At 44.0% G+C, this 19,255-nt stretch overlaps 1 protein-coding gene across 3 annotated transcripts in view; it reads right to left on the reverse strand.

Moving 5' to 3' along the window:
• Positions 1–18,080: 18,080 nt before the first annotated feature.
• PDLIM3 (PDZ and LIM domain 3) overlaps positions 18,081–19,255 on the reverse strand; it is a 39,803-nt gene continuing 38,628 nt past the window's right edge. For all 3 annotated transcript variants that reach the window (XM_048847975.2, XM_048847977.2, XM_048847976.2), the window contains one exon: positions 18,081–18,556. In XM_048847975.2, coding sequence (XP_048703932.1) covers positions 18,367–18,556 — 190 coding nt within the window. In that variant the 3' untranslated portion in view covers positions 18,081–18,366. The remainder of the gene's footprint in view (positions 18,557–19,255) is intronic.

Below are 19,255 nucleotides of genomic sequence, written 5' to 3' on the forward strand. Positions count from 1 at the left end.
ATTTGTCTTACTGATTCCTAAATCTGCCTTGAGAGGTCTTAAAGGGTCTGAAAATGTTATCATTTAGGCATCTCCATTTGTCTGAGTCACAACATGATCACAATAGATGGTTCAAGGCAAAAATTCAATTTTTAACACCTGGCAAAAATTTAGGGCTTGTCTTCTGTGCTAAAGAAGCTGCATTTTTTACCTTGAATTAAAAATACAGTGACGACCAGGCACTTCAGTTTTACTGCAAGGTAAACTCACTGAGGTCATCCCTAAAAGTTTACCTCATGGTATAACTTACAGCTTGGAAGCTGAACAGAAACAAATTCTCTATATAACTAAAGAGTACACAACATATTCAAAAGAACTATTGGCTATTTTCGACACATGTTTGGGAGTAATTGGGCTTTTCTTATAGAAAGCCTGGACATAGAGAGGGTCATCCCCAGAGTTCACTAATTGCCTAATTTTTTACAATAAAGACAAATGATAACAAATAGCATGATTCTCAAAGCTTGCAATATCAGGTGCCAAACTGTCTTGACATATGCAGTGTTGTTGTAGCCATGTTGGTCCCAGGATATTTAGAAAGACAAGGTGGGTGAGGTAATATCTTTTATTGGACCAACTTCAGTTGGTGAGAAAGGGAAACTTTCAAGCTTACACAGCGCTCTTCTTCAGGTCTGGGAAAGGTACTCAGAGTGTCACAGCTAAATACAAGGTGGAACAGATTGTTTAGCATAAGTTGTTAACACATATTTCAAGGGACCATTGAAGGTGAAGTGGCCTGTTAACATGACCCAAGCTGCTTCCCCCTTCCTTTCCTCCCTATGATTGGAGAGGACTTAATGGGCCTTGACTGGTCCCTTGAAATATATGTTATCTGCTTATGCTAAACAATGTGTTCCACATTGTATTTAGCTGTGACACTCTGAAGTTTCCCAGACGTGAAGAAGAGCTCTGTGTGAGCTCAAAAGCTTGTCTCACCAACAGAAGATGGTCCAATAAAAGGTATTACCTCACCCATCTTGTCTCTCAAACTGTCTTGAATGTGTATAACCTCGTGATCTTTTGAAGGGGGAAGCTGATTTAACCACAAACAGCTCATTAAATTTGTCTTGTCCTTTAACATCACAGACATAATATTAGAATCAGCTACATGGGCAGCTGTCACATTCTGATTATTGTAAAAGGATGAGTATGAATATTCTGTGAACCTTTGAACAGGTGCAACCTAGACAGGTTTATTACATCATCAGAACAATAAAGATAATAATATGTTAGGCATAGAGGACCTATGAGTAGTCCTAGACCCAGAGTATATAAAAGGTTTAGAAATGTCTGTTTGTTACTCTGACTTGCCTGGCAAATTAATGGCTAAGTAAGTCAGGATTCTGTGAGTAAACAATGGAAAAATAAAAAATTAGGGGCAGTCTCTGTTTACTTAAGTTGAAGAATTTTAAATAGGTCAGAGTCATTTGATGGATAAAATGAGGAGAGAGTTACTTTTGTTGCTTTTGTCCCCTGTATCCTATCTACCAGGGTGCAGATGTCTAAGATCAATCATAAATCTTGTCTGGCTGAGGTCAGGTGAAGAAAGGGAGACTGTCATAGTTTCAAATTCTAGGAAAGGCAATCTCTCCCTGTGACACACTGAACACCTTGATTTATATCTGTATCCACATGTGAAGAGTAGATGGCATGGTTGAAGCACACTGTGAGCCCTTTCAGCATCTAGGCTAAGAATGGCTTGTCTTGGGAAATTCCATTGTAGGGAAAGACTTTCTATCAGGCTGTAGTGGAGCCCCAGCCAAAATGAAGGCATGGGCCTGGAACTGGCTGCTTCTGAGGCTGTATTTTCTATTCTTCATACACAACAGTGGGATGATGATGATGGTAGACTGTTTTGAGAGCTTGTTGTTAGCCCTGTTACAAGCATCTTGATGCAGATTCTAACTCAGTCCTCGCTTTTGTCAATGGTAGGAGAATGACCAATACCAATATCATTCTACCAAAAGGCAGAATCTGCATTAGATGGCTTTCCAGAACTGGACTGCTGTCCTGACAATGAATGTCTTCCAAGGTACTGGTTCTAGAATCTCACCACCTCAGTGCCTTAGTACCATGTGCTTATAGAACTTACATGCTTAATGGCTGCGTTTTGGCACCTAATTAGCTCCTGGTATGGGGCACAAGGAAGAACAACATTGAGTCTCAGGGCCTTTTGTGCAATATCTCTGAAAAGTGCACTATCGTGGATGGCAGGTATATAGAAAAGGTGATTCACAGATCCACATCAAGCTTGTGTGCATGGGAAAAATCTCATAATAAATCATGCTAAGTAAGGGAAAGGCTACATGCTTCCTAGACGGAGGTGTCAATAGAGAAGGTTTTGGAACAAATTGATAAATTAAACAGTAATAAGTCTCTAGGATCAGATGATACTCATCCAAGTGTTCTGAAGGAACTCAAATATGAAATTGCAGAACTACTCACTGTGGTATGTAACCTATCGCTTAAATCAGCCTCTATACCAGATGACTGGTGGATAGCTAATGTAATGCCAATTTTTAAAAAGGGCTCCAGAGGCAATCCTGGCAATTACAGGCTGGTAAGCCAACTTCAGTACCAGACAAACTGGTTGAAACTATAGTAAAGAAAAGAATTATCAAACACCTAGAGGAGCACAATTTGTTGGAGAAGAGTCAACAGGGCTGCTGTAAAGGAAAATCATGCCTCACCAATCTATTAGAATGCTTTGAGGGGCCACGTGGACAAGGGTGGCCAAACTTACTGACCCTCCAAGCTGCATATGATCGATAATCTTTAGAAGTTTCAGAGCTGGGCACGCCTGCCGAGGCTCGGGGGCTTCAGCCCTGCGGGGCATGCCTGCCAGGGTTCAGGCCTTTTGCCCTGCGGCAAGATGGTGGGGCTCGGGGCTTAAGTCCTGCTCCTGCTGAAGCCCCAAGCCCCAGTAGTCGCCTCCCATGGGGCTGAAGCCACAAGACTTTACAAACAGAACATTCTTAACTCCATTATAATCAAAGCCTTCTGCTCACTTCCAGCAAGAAAAGGAAAAAATGGCTCTGGGACTCATGAAATTTATAAGGTTCTAGTCAATGGGTGCTTTCAAGAGTGGGAAGCCAGCTAGAATTTTTCCATTTCTTGGCTACATTTTTTGTGAAGGAGAAGGAAAGGAAAAACAGATTTGGATGCACACAAGATGTGAAGTTCCATGCTTCTATGTACAGAAGAAGGGAATTCAAGGAAAGTAAGCCATATTCTGCTCTGTTGTGCTGTTTTAGATTACAGTGGAGTTACTCTGGATTTACACTGGTATAATAGCAGAATTTGGCCTAGTGATTAACCACTTAACATAATCTCACACTTCAATTTTAATTTGACTGTGATAAACAGGAACAGAAGCACTAGTCAATAAAATGGGCTATGGCATGGGAGCCACAAGTGTGTTTAGTACCTCTGCAAGTCAGGCCATTAATGACAAAAATGAAAATTTGTGATTGAGGTAATTAATAAATAAGAAGCATCAGGATAGTAGGTAATCCTTGGAAAGAGTCAAAATGAAAGGGTCTCAGTCAATGCTACTTATTATGTGAGCAAAAATAAATTGATCTGTGTAACGAACAAGGAAATAGCTGAGAGACATTAAAGGAGTGCCGTCAACTTGATGCTACTGTTAATTTATATTTTTACACATTGGATTTCAAGTACTATAATTAACCCTGGTTCTCTTTGCCACTTTTTGTGGGGGTTTTCTATTTTGCTTTCATTCCCCTGTTGCTGGGTGTAAATACCTTCACAAACAACTGTCACAAAGTATTTTAAAATGTACAAACTGGAAAAATAGAGATTTCTTATTTCCAGTCTTTATGAATTATAGTATTCTTCTTCGAGTGCTTGCTCATATCCATTCCAATTAGGTGTGTGCTCCCCAATGCTGTCATCACGGTAGTGCTCCCTGACGCTGGCCTTGAGACAGCGTTCCCTGACTCTGGCTCCAACTGAACAACACTGATTCCCAGCACCAACCACGCAGCACCGCTCTCCAGCACCACACCGATCAGCACTGCCGTGGTCATTGCGCTCTAATTCCTTTTACTTGAGACACAGTCGGTACTGGCGAGATGCCTGTGGCAGGCGTAGTGGGAAAGACCGACGCAATGGCCACTTTTGACCCCATGGGCCTACCACCAAGCCCAAGGCACCCTCCCCAGGGTTCACAGTCTGTGGCCTCAGAAGGATGTGTGCCTCCATGTCCCATGCCTTGGGGTTCTGAGACAGGGTCAGGTTGCGGCACAAGCATGGTCCTGCTCCCGGCACCGAGACAGCGGTCGGCACCGAGAGTCATGGCACCAAACAGTACGACTTCAGGGAGCTGGAGGGCCAAGAGGGCCCAGTGCCGCCTCTGGCTTCATCATCTTCATCACCGGATGAAGCAGTGGTGGGATCTTCCTTCTTGGGGCTGCCCTATTGATAGCAGGGCACATCAGGACCTGCTGCGCAGGATCGCCTGCTATATGGGCTATGAGGAAGTAGTGGAACTGGAGGACCCAGTGGTGAACATTTTAACCCTGGAAGGGCCATTCAGGGTACTTCTGACCCTTATAAAAACTATTCAAGCCACAACAAAAAATTTGTGGCAAACCCCTGCCTCCATCCCCCAACATCCAAGGGGGTGGAGAGGAAGTATTTTGTACCCTTCAAAGGGTATGAGTACCTATTCTCTCACCCACAACCCTGCTCATTGGTGGTGATGACAGTTAACAAGAAAGAGAGAGAGTTGCAACAGGGCCCGACAGGGACCGACTCCCAAGTTGAAAGACTCCAGAAAGATGAACCTCTTCGTCCGCAAGGTCTACTCGACTGGGCTCAGGCCTCTCCAAGCTTGGCTGGTGTCAGCCTACCATCTGGGGTGCGACAGTCTGGACAAAGAGGTCACCCTCCTGGTACCAGTTCTCTAGTCTCTCCAGTAGTGGCTCAATCCACAGGAGGTATGCTAGGGAGTCCCCTTCAACAAACCTCAGCCCTCTCTGTCCCTGGTGACAGATGCGTTAGCGTTGGGATGGGGCGCATACCTGGGAGAACACCAGACCCAGGTCTCTGGTCACAGCATGAGCTTTCACTTCACAGCAGTGTCAAGGGGTTGTGTGCGGTCCAGCTGGCATGTCAAGCCTTCTGGACCCAATTGCAAGGGAAGTGCATGAGGGTCATGATGGACAACACAACTGCGATGTTTTACATACACAGGGTGGGGATGGTTCCTCTCCCATACGTCGGGAAGCCCTCAAGCTGTGGTACACGTCATCCCCCTGGTCTGGTGGTCTATAGCAGGCTCCCACTACGACATCACCCTTGTTACTCACCCTTCTAACTTAACCCATACGTCGGGAAGCCCTCAAGCTGTGGTACTTCTGCATAGCCCACTCCATTCACCTGGAATCATCTTACCTCCCAGGCTCTCAGAATGAGATGGTGGACAGCAGATCCTTCCACAATCATGAGTGGTCTATCTGCCTGGACGTTGTGCACAACATTTTCCAAAGGTGGGGAGTCCTTCAAATTGTCCTGTTTGCCACAAAGAGCAGCAGAAAATGCCACCAATTCTGTTCCTCCCAGACGCACAGCCTGGGCTCTCTCGCTGATCCGTTTCTCCTACCTTGGATGGACCACCTATTATTAGCATTCCCACTGATTTCACTCATCCACAAGGTTCTGCTAAAAATCTGCAGGGACAAGGCGGCGGTCATATTGGTAGCACTGGCTTGGCCTCACCAGCACTGGTATACCACGCTCCTGGAGCTGTCAGTGAAAGCTCCAATCTCGTTGCCCCTAGTCCTGGACCTGATCACTTAAGACCACGGTCAGCTTAATCACCCCAGCCTCGATTCCCTTCACCTCACCACTTGGAAGCTTCATAGAATCATAGAATATCAGGGTTGGAAGGGACCTCAGGAGGCCATCTAGTCCAACCCCCTGCTCAAAGCAGGATCTAATCCCCAACTAAATCACCCCAGCCAGGGCTTTGTCAAGCCTGACCTTAAAAACCTCTAAGGAAGGAGATTCCACCACTTCCCTAGGTAACCCATTCCAGTGCTTCACCACCCTCCTAGTGAAAAAGTTTTTCCTAACATCCATCCTAAACCTCCCCCACTGCAACTTGAGACCATTACTCCTCGTTCTGTCATCTGCTACCACTGAGAACAGTCTAGATCCATCCTCTTTGGAACCCCCTTTCAGCTAGTTGAAAGCAGCTATCAAATCCCCCCTCAGTCTTCTCTTCTGTAGACTAAATAATCCCAGTTCCCTCAGCGTCTCCTCATAACTCATGTGCTCCAGCCCCCTAATCATTTCTGTTGCCCTCTGCTGGACTCTTTCCAATTTTTCCATATCTGTCTTGTAGTGTGGGGCCCAAAACTAGACATAGTACTCCAGATGAGGCCTCACCAATGCCGAATAGAGGGGAATAATCACTTCCCTCCATCTGCTGGCAATGCTCCTACTTAGACAGCCCTAAATGCTTTTAGCCTTCTTGGCAACAAGGGCACACTGTTGACTCATATTCAGCTTCTCGTCCTCTGTAACCCCAGGTCCTTTCCTGCAGAACTGCTGCCGAGCCACTCGGTCCCTAGTCTGTAGCAGTGCGTGGGATTCTTCTGTCCTAAGTGCAGGACTCTGCACTTGTCCTTGTGGAACCTCATCAGATTTCTTTTGGCCCAATCCTCTAATTTGTCTAGGTCCCTCTGTATCCTATCCCTACCCTGCAGCGTATCTACCACTCCTCTCAGTTTAGTGTCATCTGCAAACTTGCTGAGGGTGCAATTCACACCATCCTCCAGATCGTTAATGAAGATATTGAACAAAACCGGCCCCAGGACCGACCCTTGGGGCACTCCACTTGATACTGGCTGCCAACTAGACATGGAGCCATTGATCACTATCCATTGAGTCCGATGATCTAGCCAGCTTTCTATCCACCTTATAATCCATTCGTCCAGCCCATACTTCTTTAACTTGCTGGCAAGGATACTGTGGGAGACCATATCAAAAGCTTTGCTAAAGTCAAGGAATAACACGTCCACTGCTTTCCCCCGCATCCACAGAGCCAGTTATCTCTTCATAGAAGGAAATTAGGTTGGTCAGGCATGACTTGCCCTTGGTGAATCCATGCTGACTGTTTCTGATCACTTTCCTCTCCTCAAAATGCTTCAAAATTGATTCCTTGAGGACCTGCTCCATGATTTTTCCAGGGACTGAGTTGAGGCTGACTGGCCTGTAGTTCCCCAGATCGTCCTCCTTCCCTTTTTTAAAGATGGGCACTACATTAGCCTTTTTCCAGTCATCCCAGACCTCCCCGATCGCCATGAGTTTTCAAAGATAATGGCCAATGGCTCTGCAATCACATCCGCTAACTCCTTTAGCACCCTCGGATGCAGTGCATCTGGCCCCATGCATTTGTGCTGGTCCAGCTTTTCTAAATAGTCCTGAAGCAGGGCCAGTCATCTCCTCCCCATATTGTGCTTCCCAGTGCAGTAGTCTGGGAGCTGACCTTGTTCATGAAGATAGAGGCAAAAAAAGCATTGAGTACATTAGCTTTTTCCACATCCTCTATCACTAGGTTGCCTCCCCCATTCAGTAAGGGGCTCACACTTTCCCTGACCTTCTTGTCGCTAACATACCTGTAGAAACCCTTCTTGTTACTCTTAACATCCCTAGCAAGCTGCAACTCCAGGTGTGATTTAGCCTTCCTGATTTCACTCCTGCATGGCTGAGCAATATTTTTATACTCCTCCCTGATCATTTGTCTAAGCTTCCACTTCCCGTAAGCTTCTTTTTTGTGTTTAAGATCAGCAAGGATTTCACTGTTAAGCCAAGCTGGTCGCCTGCCATATTTACTATTCTACACATCGGGATGGTTTGTCCCTGCAACCTCAATAAGGATTCTTTAAAATACAGCCAGCTCTCCTGGACTCCTTTCCCCCTAATGTTATTCTCCCAGGGGATCCTGCCCATCAGTTCCCTGAGGGAGTCAAAGTCTGCTTTTCTGAAGTCCAGGGTCCGTATTCTGCTGCTCTCCTTTCTTCCTTGTGTCAAGATCCTGAACTCGACCATCTCATGGTCACTGCCTCCCAGGTTCCCATCCACTTTTGCTTCCCCTACTAATTCTTCCCTGTTTGTGAGCAGCAGGTCAAGAAGAGCTCTGCCCCTGCTTGGTTCCTCCAGCACTTGCACCAGGAAATTGTCCCCTACACTTTCCAAAAACTTCCTGGATTGTTTGTGCACTGCTGTATTGCTCTCCCAGCAGATATCTGAGTGATTGAAGTCCCCCATGAGAACCAGGGCCTGTGATCTAGTAACTTCTGTTATTTGCCTGAAAAAAGCCTTGTACACGTCATCCCCCTGGTCTGGTGGTCTATAACAGGCTCCCACTACGACATCACCCTTGTTACTCACCCTTCTAACTTAATCCAGAGACTCTAAGGTTTCTCTGCAGTTTCATACTGGAGCTCTGAGCAGTCATACTGCTCTCTTACATACAAAGCAACTCCCCCACCTTTTTTTCCCTGCCTGTCCTTCCTGAATAGTTTTTTATCCATCCATGACAGTACTCTAGTTATGTGAGTTATCCCACTAAGTCTGTTATTCCAATCACATCATAATTCCTTGACTGTGCCAGGACTTCCAGTTCTCCCTGCTTGTTTCCCAGGCTTCTTGCATTCGTGTGTAGGCATTTAAGATAACTCGCTGATTGTCCTGTTTTCTCAGTATGAGGCAGGAGTCCTCCCCTCTTGCACTCTCCTGCTCGTGCTTCCTCCTGGTATCCCACTTCTCCATTTACTTCAGGGCTTTGGTCTCCTTCCCTCGGTGAACCTAGTTTAAAGCCCTTCTCACTAGGTTATCCAGCCTGCTTCATGGCTAAACCCGATGGAGCTCATGTGCTTCGAGCAGGTTAAAGAGGTCCTACTTGGTAGCAGGTAACCCTCCACCAGGGTGATTTACCTGGCCAAGCGGAAGAGAGTTGTAATCTAGTGTTCTCAGGGTCACGCTCTCTGTGATAGGCACCCATACCGGTTACTCATTGGTTATTCTGGACTACCTACTGCACTTAAAACTGCAAGGGTTTTGGTATCATCTCTCGAGGTACATCTGGCAGCCATTTCTTCCTTCCACCTGGGAGCGGCCAGCCGTGCTGTCTTCACTAACCCAGTGGTCAGTCGTTTCCTGAAAGGCCTGGACAGGCTATACCCGCAGGTTAAGAAACCAGTCCTGGCGTGGAATCTCAACCTGGTCCTTTCCAGACTAATGGGCCCCCATCTGAACCCTTGGTGACTTGTTCGCTGCACTACCTGTCATGGAAGGTGGCCTTCCTAGTCACAATCACCTCAGCAAGAGAGTGTTCGAGCTTAAAGCTCTAGCCTCTGACCCTCCCTACACCGTTTTCTGTAAAGACAACCATGCAACTTAGACTGCACCCAGCCTTTCTCCCAAAGATTGTGTCCGAATTCCACTCCAACCAGTACATTTTTCTACCAGTCTTTTACCCTAAGCCTCACATGGATAGTCGAGAACAAAGGCTCCACTCCCTAGATGTTCAATGAGCGCTAGCCTTTTACATTGAATGCAGAAAGCCGTTCCGTAAATTGAATCAGATTTCATGGCAGTTGTAGACCGGATGACAGGATGATGAGGATTTCATCATGGATCATGTCCTGTATCCAGGCATGCTATGATTTGGCAAAAGTGCTGGCTCCTGAACTAATGGCACGTTCCACAAGAGCACAGGCCTCCTCGGCAGAGATCCTGATCCAGGAGATCTGCAAGGCGACGTGGTCCTCGGTTCACACTTTCACGTTTCATTACGTGATTACCCAGTACTTCAGAGAGTATGCAGCATTTGGCAGAGAGGCGCTCCAATCAGTGATTCCATTAACTGCAACCCCACCGCCTACGTAAGGCTTGGGAGTCATCTAATTGGACTCGATATGAGCAAGCACTCGAAAAAGAAAAACGGTTACTCACCTTCTCGTAACTGTTCTTCGAGATGTGTTGCTCATATCTATTCCAAACTCTCCCGCCTTCCCCTCTGTCAGAGTAACTGGCAAGAAGGAACTGAACAGGCGGTGGATCAGCAGGGACCTATATTCACTGCCATGGAGGTGCCACTCCAGGGGGCTCCACAGCCAACCTGGCAGGTGCTGCTAGGGCAGGGGTGTGCAAACTTTTTGGCCTGAGGGCCACATTGGGATTGCGAAATGGTATGGAGGGCCTCCCCAAACAGCCTGGCCTCTCCCCCCCTCACTTCCCGCCCCCTGACTGACCCCCTCAGAATCCTCAACCCCCCCGCTCCTTGTCCCCTGACTGCCCCCTCCCAGGACCTGCCCGCCCCTAACCACGCCCCAGGACCCCACCCCCTATTCAACCCCCCCTGCTCCCTGTCCCCTGACTGCCCCGACCCCTATCCACACCCCTGCCCCCTGACAGGCCCCCCGGAACACCCAACCCATCAAGACTTCTTGTCCCCTGACCACCCCCACCCCCCCGGGAGCCCCGTCCCTCACTGCCCCCCCAAGGACCCCACCCCCTGCTCCCTGTCTCCTGACCGACTCCCTCCCCGAACCTCCACCCCATCCGACCACCCCCTGTCCTCTGACTGCCCCCCGGGACCTCCTGTCCCCCCGCCCCCTTACCATGATGCTCAGAGTGGCAGAACAGGCTTATTGGAAAGCCTGGGAGGTGGACGGGTGCAAGCCGTGCTGCCTGCACGGCGGCATGCCTGTGGGGGAGAGGGAACAGCAGGGGAGGGGCTGGGGTCGAGCCTCTCTGGCAGGGAGCTCAGGGGCCGGGCAGGACAGTCCCACGGGACGGATGTGGCCCACGGCCCGTAGTTTGCCCACCTCTGTGCTAGGGGAAAAACTTAGACAACTGTGCGCACACACCTAATGGAATGGATATAAGCAACACATTTCGAAGAAGAACAGTTACAAGGTGAGTAACCATTTAATCGTTGGAGTTATTTTGTTACAATTGCAGGTACACATTTTTCAACTGCTGGTGTGATTTAAAAAAAAAATTCATGGTGTTTGTTGACACCGAAGACCTCAAATGAAGGACTAGAACTAAGTCTCTCTGCTGCTAAGGATTTCCACACACAGTGGAAGCTTGTGTGCTGAAAGAGTATTCACTGCACAGGTTTGAATGGCTGTAAATCAATGCAAATTGGTACCTCCCTGGGGCTCTTGTTATCCTTAAGCTACCTCTGTGCGATAATCCATGCAGGAGGTTGTGATGTCAAATAGCTCAAGTGAGGCTCAGTCTCTTTATTAAGCTCTCAACTAGTAAGACCTGACCTCACAAGTATCAAGTGCTAGTACAAACTTCTGGCACACACAAACATGTTTCACATGTCGTTCTCTGACCACGTACCTCTGGAGAAAGAAAGATGTAATTTCACTGTCTTATGACCTCCCACTCAGGATCTGCTTTCTTTCCCTGAAAAGAGGTGCATGTTAAATTGCTTCTACCCTGTAGAGGTTACCTGCATGGGAACCTCTCCCAAGGTATGGTCTAGAGTTGCTCTTGGGCTCTCTGATATTATTAGCTAAGACAAAAATAAAGGAGACTAAGCCTATTTCAAGGGAAGTATACATCATTTAGTAGTCTCCTGTGTGGTTCTGTTTTACAAAGATTTCAAGGATATTCAGACTAACTAAATCTTCCTCTCACCTTCCCACACACATACACATGCAAAGATGGTTCTTTATGGAAACTGAAACATTCTCTGTTGGTACCCCATCTCTACATGTTTGCTGTCCAGTATTTCATTTGTATATCTTGTAGGAAACTCACATCCACAGAAACAATCATCTGATTTTTGCTGGACGTCATTTTCTTAATGAAGTACAGTGGTGTATATTTTCCTTCTGACTGTATGCAGAACTAAATTCCTGTGGTTTACTTTAGTTTACTTTTAAAAAAATTATGAAGTATCAGAAAAAGGAAAAAGAAAAGGAGACCTTTACATTTGTATTAAAAATATATCTGAAAACCAGAGGCCAATCTGAAAAAGATGTAATTAATTATTTTAAGTGTCCTAAAGTCAAAAGGACTTGAAATATATATACAGTACAATTTGGGTTGAATTATAGCTTTGCTCTGGGCTTGAAACAAAGAAGAGAGGGTTGCAGTGCCCCTGGAGCAGGCTGGAAGGCGGATTGTGAGTCTAGCTCCAGGGTTTCCTCTTGCTCCAAGTGGGAAGTACACTGTGCCAGATCTTCATGAATCATACTCCCCTGGAGTGCTGTTGCAACTACAGTGGCCAGCATGTTGATGCAATGAAGCCAAGGCTCCGCCAGTTTCTTCCCTCATGGACAGTTGAGGGAATAATGGCTCTTTCCTATGGCTACTACCCAGAGTGTGGGCACACCAGACAGGAGTGTAATGGGTTGCTTTATGTTGCATTACTCTGCTGCACAGCCACGAATGCTAGGCCATAATACGGCCCTCTGTCATAATATAGAAACTTCTTTTTGGCTTGACTGTGTTGGCATACAAGAGTTGACAATTATACATTTTTTCATTATTTTTTGCCTTTGATTTCTGCTGTCTCAACCAACTTCTCCGGGACCTACTCTGCTCTATTTAATATCAGTTTCTTGTAGGCAGCTGGGTTGCTTACAAGATTCTTAAGAAAGGTTAATTCAGTCTCTTGACTAAACATTTTTTAACAGAAAAAGAATTTTGAAAGCAGACCAGAGACCTGGAAGAAACTGTTTAAAAGGCAAGACAGACACAGGGTGGGGGAAGGTGTGTATATATAACAAAAAGGATATGACAAAAGTTCGTGTATAGTCATTTTCACTTTTCACATCACCCTCATCCTGTTTGTTTGTTTTTCACAGATTACCAACAGAAAGAAAAAAAAATTAAAGTAGAAAAATGTGAATGTAAAGCTAAACATTTAACAGGAAACTGGAAAGAAGGTGTAGTGTCTTTTAACAGATTATATTAAAATGTTTTAGATTTCAGATAAGTGGTGTCCCTTTAACATCATTGAAAGAAACCTAAACAGCTGACTGGGACATGTCTTTGGACAATCAGTGTCAAAGCCATGTTATATCTTTTATTTCAGATACTATCTGCAGTTTGTACATTGTGAAAGGTGCAGCTTTATTTTAAGTGTTCATATGCCTCAAAATAGCTTTGCTGTTTATGCAAAAGTAACATAGCTGGGGAATACTTTTTACACCTGTTGATCGACATCTGAAGAGTCCAGATAACAAACATCTATACTTAGCATCTTACTCTCCATCCAAAAATAAATACTTATGGCTCTACAGGGCTCTTAGCTTTAAAAAAAAGTATTTGTGCATAGTTGGTAGCATTAAGGTATCATGATTACTGGCTACAACATTCTTAAGCTAGTGGATAAAGGTTCTCACTTTTGAGTGAGACGTAAGGGAAATATGTCAGGAACCATTGACACCATAGAGAAAAAAGAATGTAGCCTTTGGATTGCTCTGGAGAGTGCCACTTAAATTTTAAATATATCTATATTTAGTTCCCTCAGACTGGAGTTCGGCAGAGACTGCAGGATAGAACTCCATTTTTTTCCCCTCCCTGCTATCTTCTAATTTAGGGTCTTTAATTCAGTCTGGAGTGGAAACCCTTCTTTCAAACCTTTCCCATACCTGTTTCCTCTAGTTTACATTGCTGTTAACTATGTCTTTGACATTGAGTGGTGATACTCACAATTAGATAAGATCACCTCCCAGATTTGTTTATGTCACTTGCAGACTCAGACCTTCTCTCAAAATAGCATCATGTCATGATGCAATGCCACCGAACTCCCCCAAAATGGTTTGGCATGAACTCATGTGCTTCAGCTTTCTTTCAACTTGACAACCTTCATATGTACTTGTTAGTTTTTCCAATTTGACACTCAAATATGTCTGGGCAGATAAGGAGAAGTGAGTTGCTGACCTGCTTTGAAATGCACCCTCACGTTCCCACTTTTCTCTCTCCTCGCAAAGATGGAGGATTTTTGGCTGTAATGAAAATTTTTTGCTTTCTTTTCTCAGAGTACAAACCTGCAGATTTAGAAAGCTAATCTTTCCCCAGATTACACAGAAAAATAGAATCAATCATAGAAGTGTAGAGCGGAGGAGATGTCAAAAGATCATCTAATCCGTCCCCCAATACCGAGGCAGGGTTTACTATACCTAGGCCATTTCTGACAGGTGTTTGTCTAACTTTCCACAACCAAATCTCTGTACAACTTTTCATGAGTGATGTACCCGAGTATTTGGTTTCTAATATCTAAACTATATTGTTAAATCTATTCACCTAAATTTGGGTTATTGCTGATTATGTGCTCTATGTATCATATGACTTTTAAAAACAAACTCTGTATTTGTGGATAATCGAAGCACTATATCCAGATGTACAGACATTCTTTTTCTGAACTTATGTATTATATACTTTTTTTAACATTAGCTTTAATAAAATTTTTATACTTAAACCATTTCTGACAGGTGTTTGTCTAACATGTTATTAAAAACCTCCAATTCCAGGGATTTCACAACTTCATTAGGTAACCTCTTCCAGGCCTTAACTATCATTAAAAAGATTTTCCTAATATTCAGGCACCCCAAATAAAATCCTAGGGACTTTAATCTCCACCAATGCCTCAACAAATTGTAAATGTACTCCGCTATACGGCTGCATATGCCATGCTTCTGATATTTCCTAGTTACTGGACGTGCATGTTGTGGCACCCTGGTACCCCAATATTCACCACTGTCATGTAATTAGGATATATTTTGTGCAAAGTATGCCTTGTGAGGTGGTATTCTAAAAGTCTTCATCTGCTAGACATTAATATCTCATTGGATTGTATGTGCTATCGCCAAATGTGAATTTATGAAGTTTGGGTATGTATTTGTTACTGAAATATGTTATGAGGTTGAAAACACCTACAAGCAGCCTTTCAGGTACAACAGGAAAGAGGCCAAACAGTGTTAATGGCTTATTGAGGAAATGCACACAAACACAAGGATTACCCCAGGAACTGTGTACAGTAGAAACCTCTCAGAGATAGCACTACACAATGGGAACTGTTTGACCCAGGTCACAGCAAAAGAGCTTTTCGGCAAGTGGGAAGAAGATATAAAAGGGGGAAAATGACATCATGTGGGTACCCCACTCCCCTACATTAACACACCTGGAAACACCTGAGGAATAAAGACTGAACAGGGGGGAAGTGACGGGCCCAGGTAAACAGAATTTCTAGCCTGTGTATGAAAACCTGGGAAACCCAAGCTGCAAAGCCAAGGCAGGTTGTGACTTAAGAATCTGTCAGCCTGTATAGCAAATTCTCACCCTGAGTGATAATTCTTATCCTACCTATCTAGTAATATTAAGCTCAGTTTGTGATATTGTTTATTTACTACAGGGATCGGCAACCTTTGGCACACTGCCCATCAGAGAAATCCACTGGTGGGCTGGGATGGTTTGTTTACCTGCAGCGACTGCAGGTTCGGCTGATCACAGCTCCCACTGGCTGCGGTTCACCAGTCCAGGCCAATGCGGGCTGCGGGAAGTGGCGTGGGCTGAGGGGTATGCTGACTGCCGCTTCCTGCAGCCCCCATTGGCCTGGAACAGTGAACTGCGGCCAGCTGCAGCTGCGATCGGCTGAACCTGTGGACGCTGCAGGTAAACAAACTGTCCCAGCCTGCCAGCGGATTTCCCTGACTGGCCACGTGCCAAAAGTTGCCAATCCCTGATTTACTAGGTAATCTGCTTTGATCTGTTTGCTGTCACTTATTATCACTTAAAATCTATCGTTTTGTAGTTAATAAATTTATTTTGTGTTTTAATCCAAACCAGTGTGTGTTTGACTAAGGTGTCCAGGGAAAATCTCAGCTTGGTTACCACAAGTGTGCATGGTCCTTTTCACTTTGAGGGAGAGGTGGACCGGGTGTTAAACCCATGTACTGGCCAGATTTGACCAGGGCAGGACGGTACTGCTCTGGGGTCCTAAACTGAGAGGATGGTGGTTAGAGAGTCTGAATGTGACTGCAGAGAGGTATGTCCCTACCTGTATGAATGCTGGTGAAAGTGGAAGCTTGGAGGGCTTTGCAACTTGTCACAGCAGCACAGTGTGAGAGGGAGCCCCGGGTGGTGGGTTACAGAGCTCAGTGATAACAGGTGGCACTCTGGGGGGAACCCGTTACACACACTTTCTTTCATTTCATACCAGAAAGGCAAAATACAAAATCTTGATTATATAGATTTATTTCTACTTTCAATTTTTATTAATAAAGAAATGAACATTACAAACAATGATTTTAAAACATAGATTACATTAAAGCTTCTCAGAATGTTATGTATTCCTTGCGTTCTCGCTTTCAAAAGAAAATTTAAATTTACTTTACAGAATTTCATTAATGGAAATAAGTAATAATACATATAGTCTTCCTGGTGCTTTGGAAGCACTATTTTTGGTGTTTTAAAATTAATTAAGGATGCATCTTTATTTAAAAAGGCATATTGTGCATAGTTTGTATATACGGACTCTTGTTATATTTAATATGTGGTGACATGGACAAATTTTATAAACATATTTAAATTTTGAAATACACCTTTACCCCGATATAACGCGACCCGATATAACACAAATTCGGATATAACGCGGTAAAGCAGCACTCTGGGAGGGCGGGGCTGCACGCTCCAGTGGGTCAAAGCAAGTTCGATATAATGCGGTTTCACCTATAACGCGGTAAGATTTTTTGGCTCCCGAGGACAGCGTTGAATCGGGGTAGAAGTGCAGTACATTAAGGAACCTTGAGAATTGTTGAAATACACAGGCATTAGGTTTCAGATTTCAAGATGCAACTTTATTGGGGTTTTAGTATGTGTTTAAAACATGCACACTATATTATTTTGATTCAGTGTTCTGCATGTTTTGAGATCTTATGGTAGAATGGGAAAAATATTTAGGGGTTTTCTGTACTCAGTTTTTCATGTCTCTGCTATGTTTGTATGCTTGATATGAAAGTTTTTAATTTCTTATGGCATAAGTTGTATTTAAATACAGTCATAAGCAATTTACTATGGTTTTGATACTTACTGTAAACACTGAGGCTCAGTTTTTCATATAGGTGTGCACCTAAGTGTGCATGGACTTGTACACATACCTATTGGAGGCACATAGTTCTTCAGATGCACATGTGCAGAGTTGTGTACCTACACATACCTATAAATGCACACAAGATACAGACTTGCCATGCACATTGGAAGATAGGTGTAACTAAATCTGGCATGAGCAAAAGTGCATACATATTTAGACATATGCCTGTTTGAAAATTTGGTCCTTAGTGAATTTCAAAAAATGCTCAGCTGTGAGCATTTTCTTTGGCATTCACCAAGTACTTAGTGTAGGATCTTTCCGTGGCATATTTTAATTCTCAGTAATTATAAATGCTGCCAAAGTTTAAAGTTACCAAATCTAATTTCATTATGACCATACCTGCTCATTTCTGCTATTTGTGTGTGTGTTTGCCTTTTCATGTCTCCATCAGAATTTCATGGTAAGTGAAGCAAGTCACACTCTCATTGTAGTTTGCACTCAGCCGTTCACTGAAATAATATGGGACATTCATTCTACTCCACTATAAGCAAGCTTCACTGTGCTTGCTGTTCTATTTATATAAAATTAATATCAGTGTTGTATTACATTTGTTGCACCAGTAGGTGTAAATAAATAGACTCTCAAATATCAAAGTAAGGAAAGCAAAGCTTGTTTTTGTGGCATAGGGTAATGATAAGTTGAATGATTTTATGGCTGACGCAGACATGGATAACTGCAGTTTGGTAGTATAGGTGTAAAATTCCTGATTTTTTAGTGGACTGACCTTTGAGGGATTGAGTTATAGAAGTTGCTGGTGCTCAAGCCATCTCGGAATCAGAATAATCGTTACTATATTTGTGCAAAAATTTAGTTTATGTTGAAACAAATTCTAAACAAAAATATATTGATTTCACAATTCTATGTACTGTATTTGCTATACAAGCACTCAACTGTTTAAAGTTATTTTTATTCAGTACAATATGTCATACAAAACTTTACTGCCTTATACTTCATTAAATTACACTGGCATATTCAAAGATAATTACTTTGCAAAATGTTACTGTTATATATGCTATTGCTGGCTAATGAGGCTTCTGCATCACTCCCACTCCAAAAGAAAATGTTTAAAAACTGCTACTTTGGATTAAGGCAGTAAGTTCAGTCAGTTGTATTGCTTCTCTAAGTTGTTAATGTCTTTTTGTGTGCATGCATGTGTGTCTGTTAGCATAGGACTAGCACTTAGGATAAATGGTAACTGCTTCATATCCGTCTGGTGGCCTCATGCGGGCTCGCGCATGAGTTTCACAGTATAATTGTCCCTCCACAAAGAAGTAGCCCTTTTGTTTGAGGTTGATATTGCAGTCAGAGCACACAAAGCATTCTGGGTGCCGGTACTTGTCACGTGCCTTCACCACTGTACCACTGTTTATGAAAATAAAGAAGAGAAAACTAAATTAGTAGAGGAGAATAAATTTAGAATAAAACAGAAATGCATGGCAACATGACATATAAAATAAATACTGTTTCTCTACTGTAGGGGGCTTGTTGGTAATGCCCGCGGAGTTATGTCATGTTCTTCCAAGTGCTAGGAAAATATTCTAAAGCTGGAAGTTGATTCTGAGCAGACCTTTTCCTGTGTAAATATAAAATGCCATCTGGAAGTCTCAGTACTCCACTGGAAGATCAGTACTTCAAAGACCACTGCCTCTTTCATCATCCGATGAAGTGAGCTGTAGCTCACGAAAGCTTATGCTCAAATAAATTTGTTAGTCTCTAAGGTGCCACAAGTACTCCTTTTCTTTTTGCGGATACAGACTAACACGGCTACTACTCTGAAACCTGCCCCTTTCAACTATCACATACAGTATAAGGTACCCCAGCAGCAAGGGAGTGAAAAAAGGTTTAGAAAACAATTCCTCTGACTTAGCCTCCAAGACATGAGTTCAGGATTCTCTGTATCCCTGTTTGAAATTATTGACACCATTGAATTGGGAGTTAGGTACCTTACTCCATTAGGCAGCTTTGAGAATCCCAGCCTGAAACAGTACAGGCTATGCAGCTGCTCTTTTCAGTATCTGTGTTAATGATTGAGTGTGGCAAGAGGTACCAAGAAGCTTGAAC

Source organism: Caretta caretta, chromosome 4, assembly GCF_965140235.1.
Source record: "Caretta caretta isolate rCarCar2 chromosome 4, rCarCar1.hap1, whole genome shotgun sequence".
Taxonomy (NCBI): Eukaryota; Metazoa; Chordata; order Testudines; family Cheloniidae; genus Caretta; species Caretta caretta.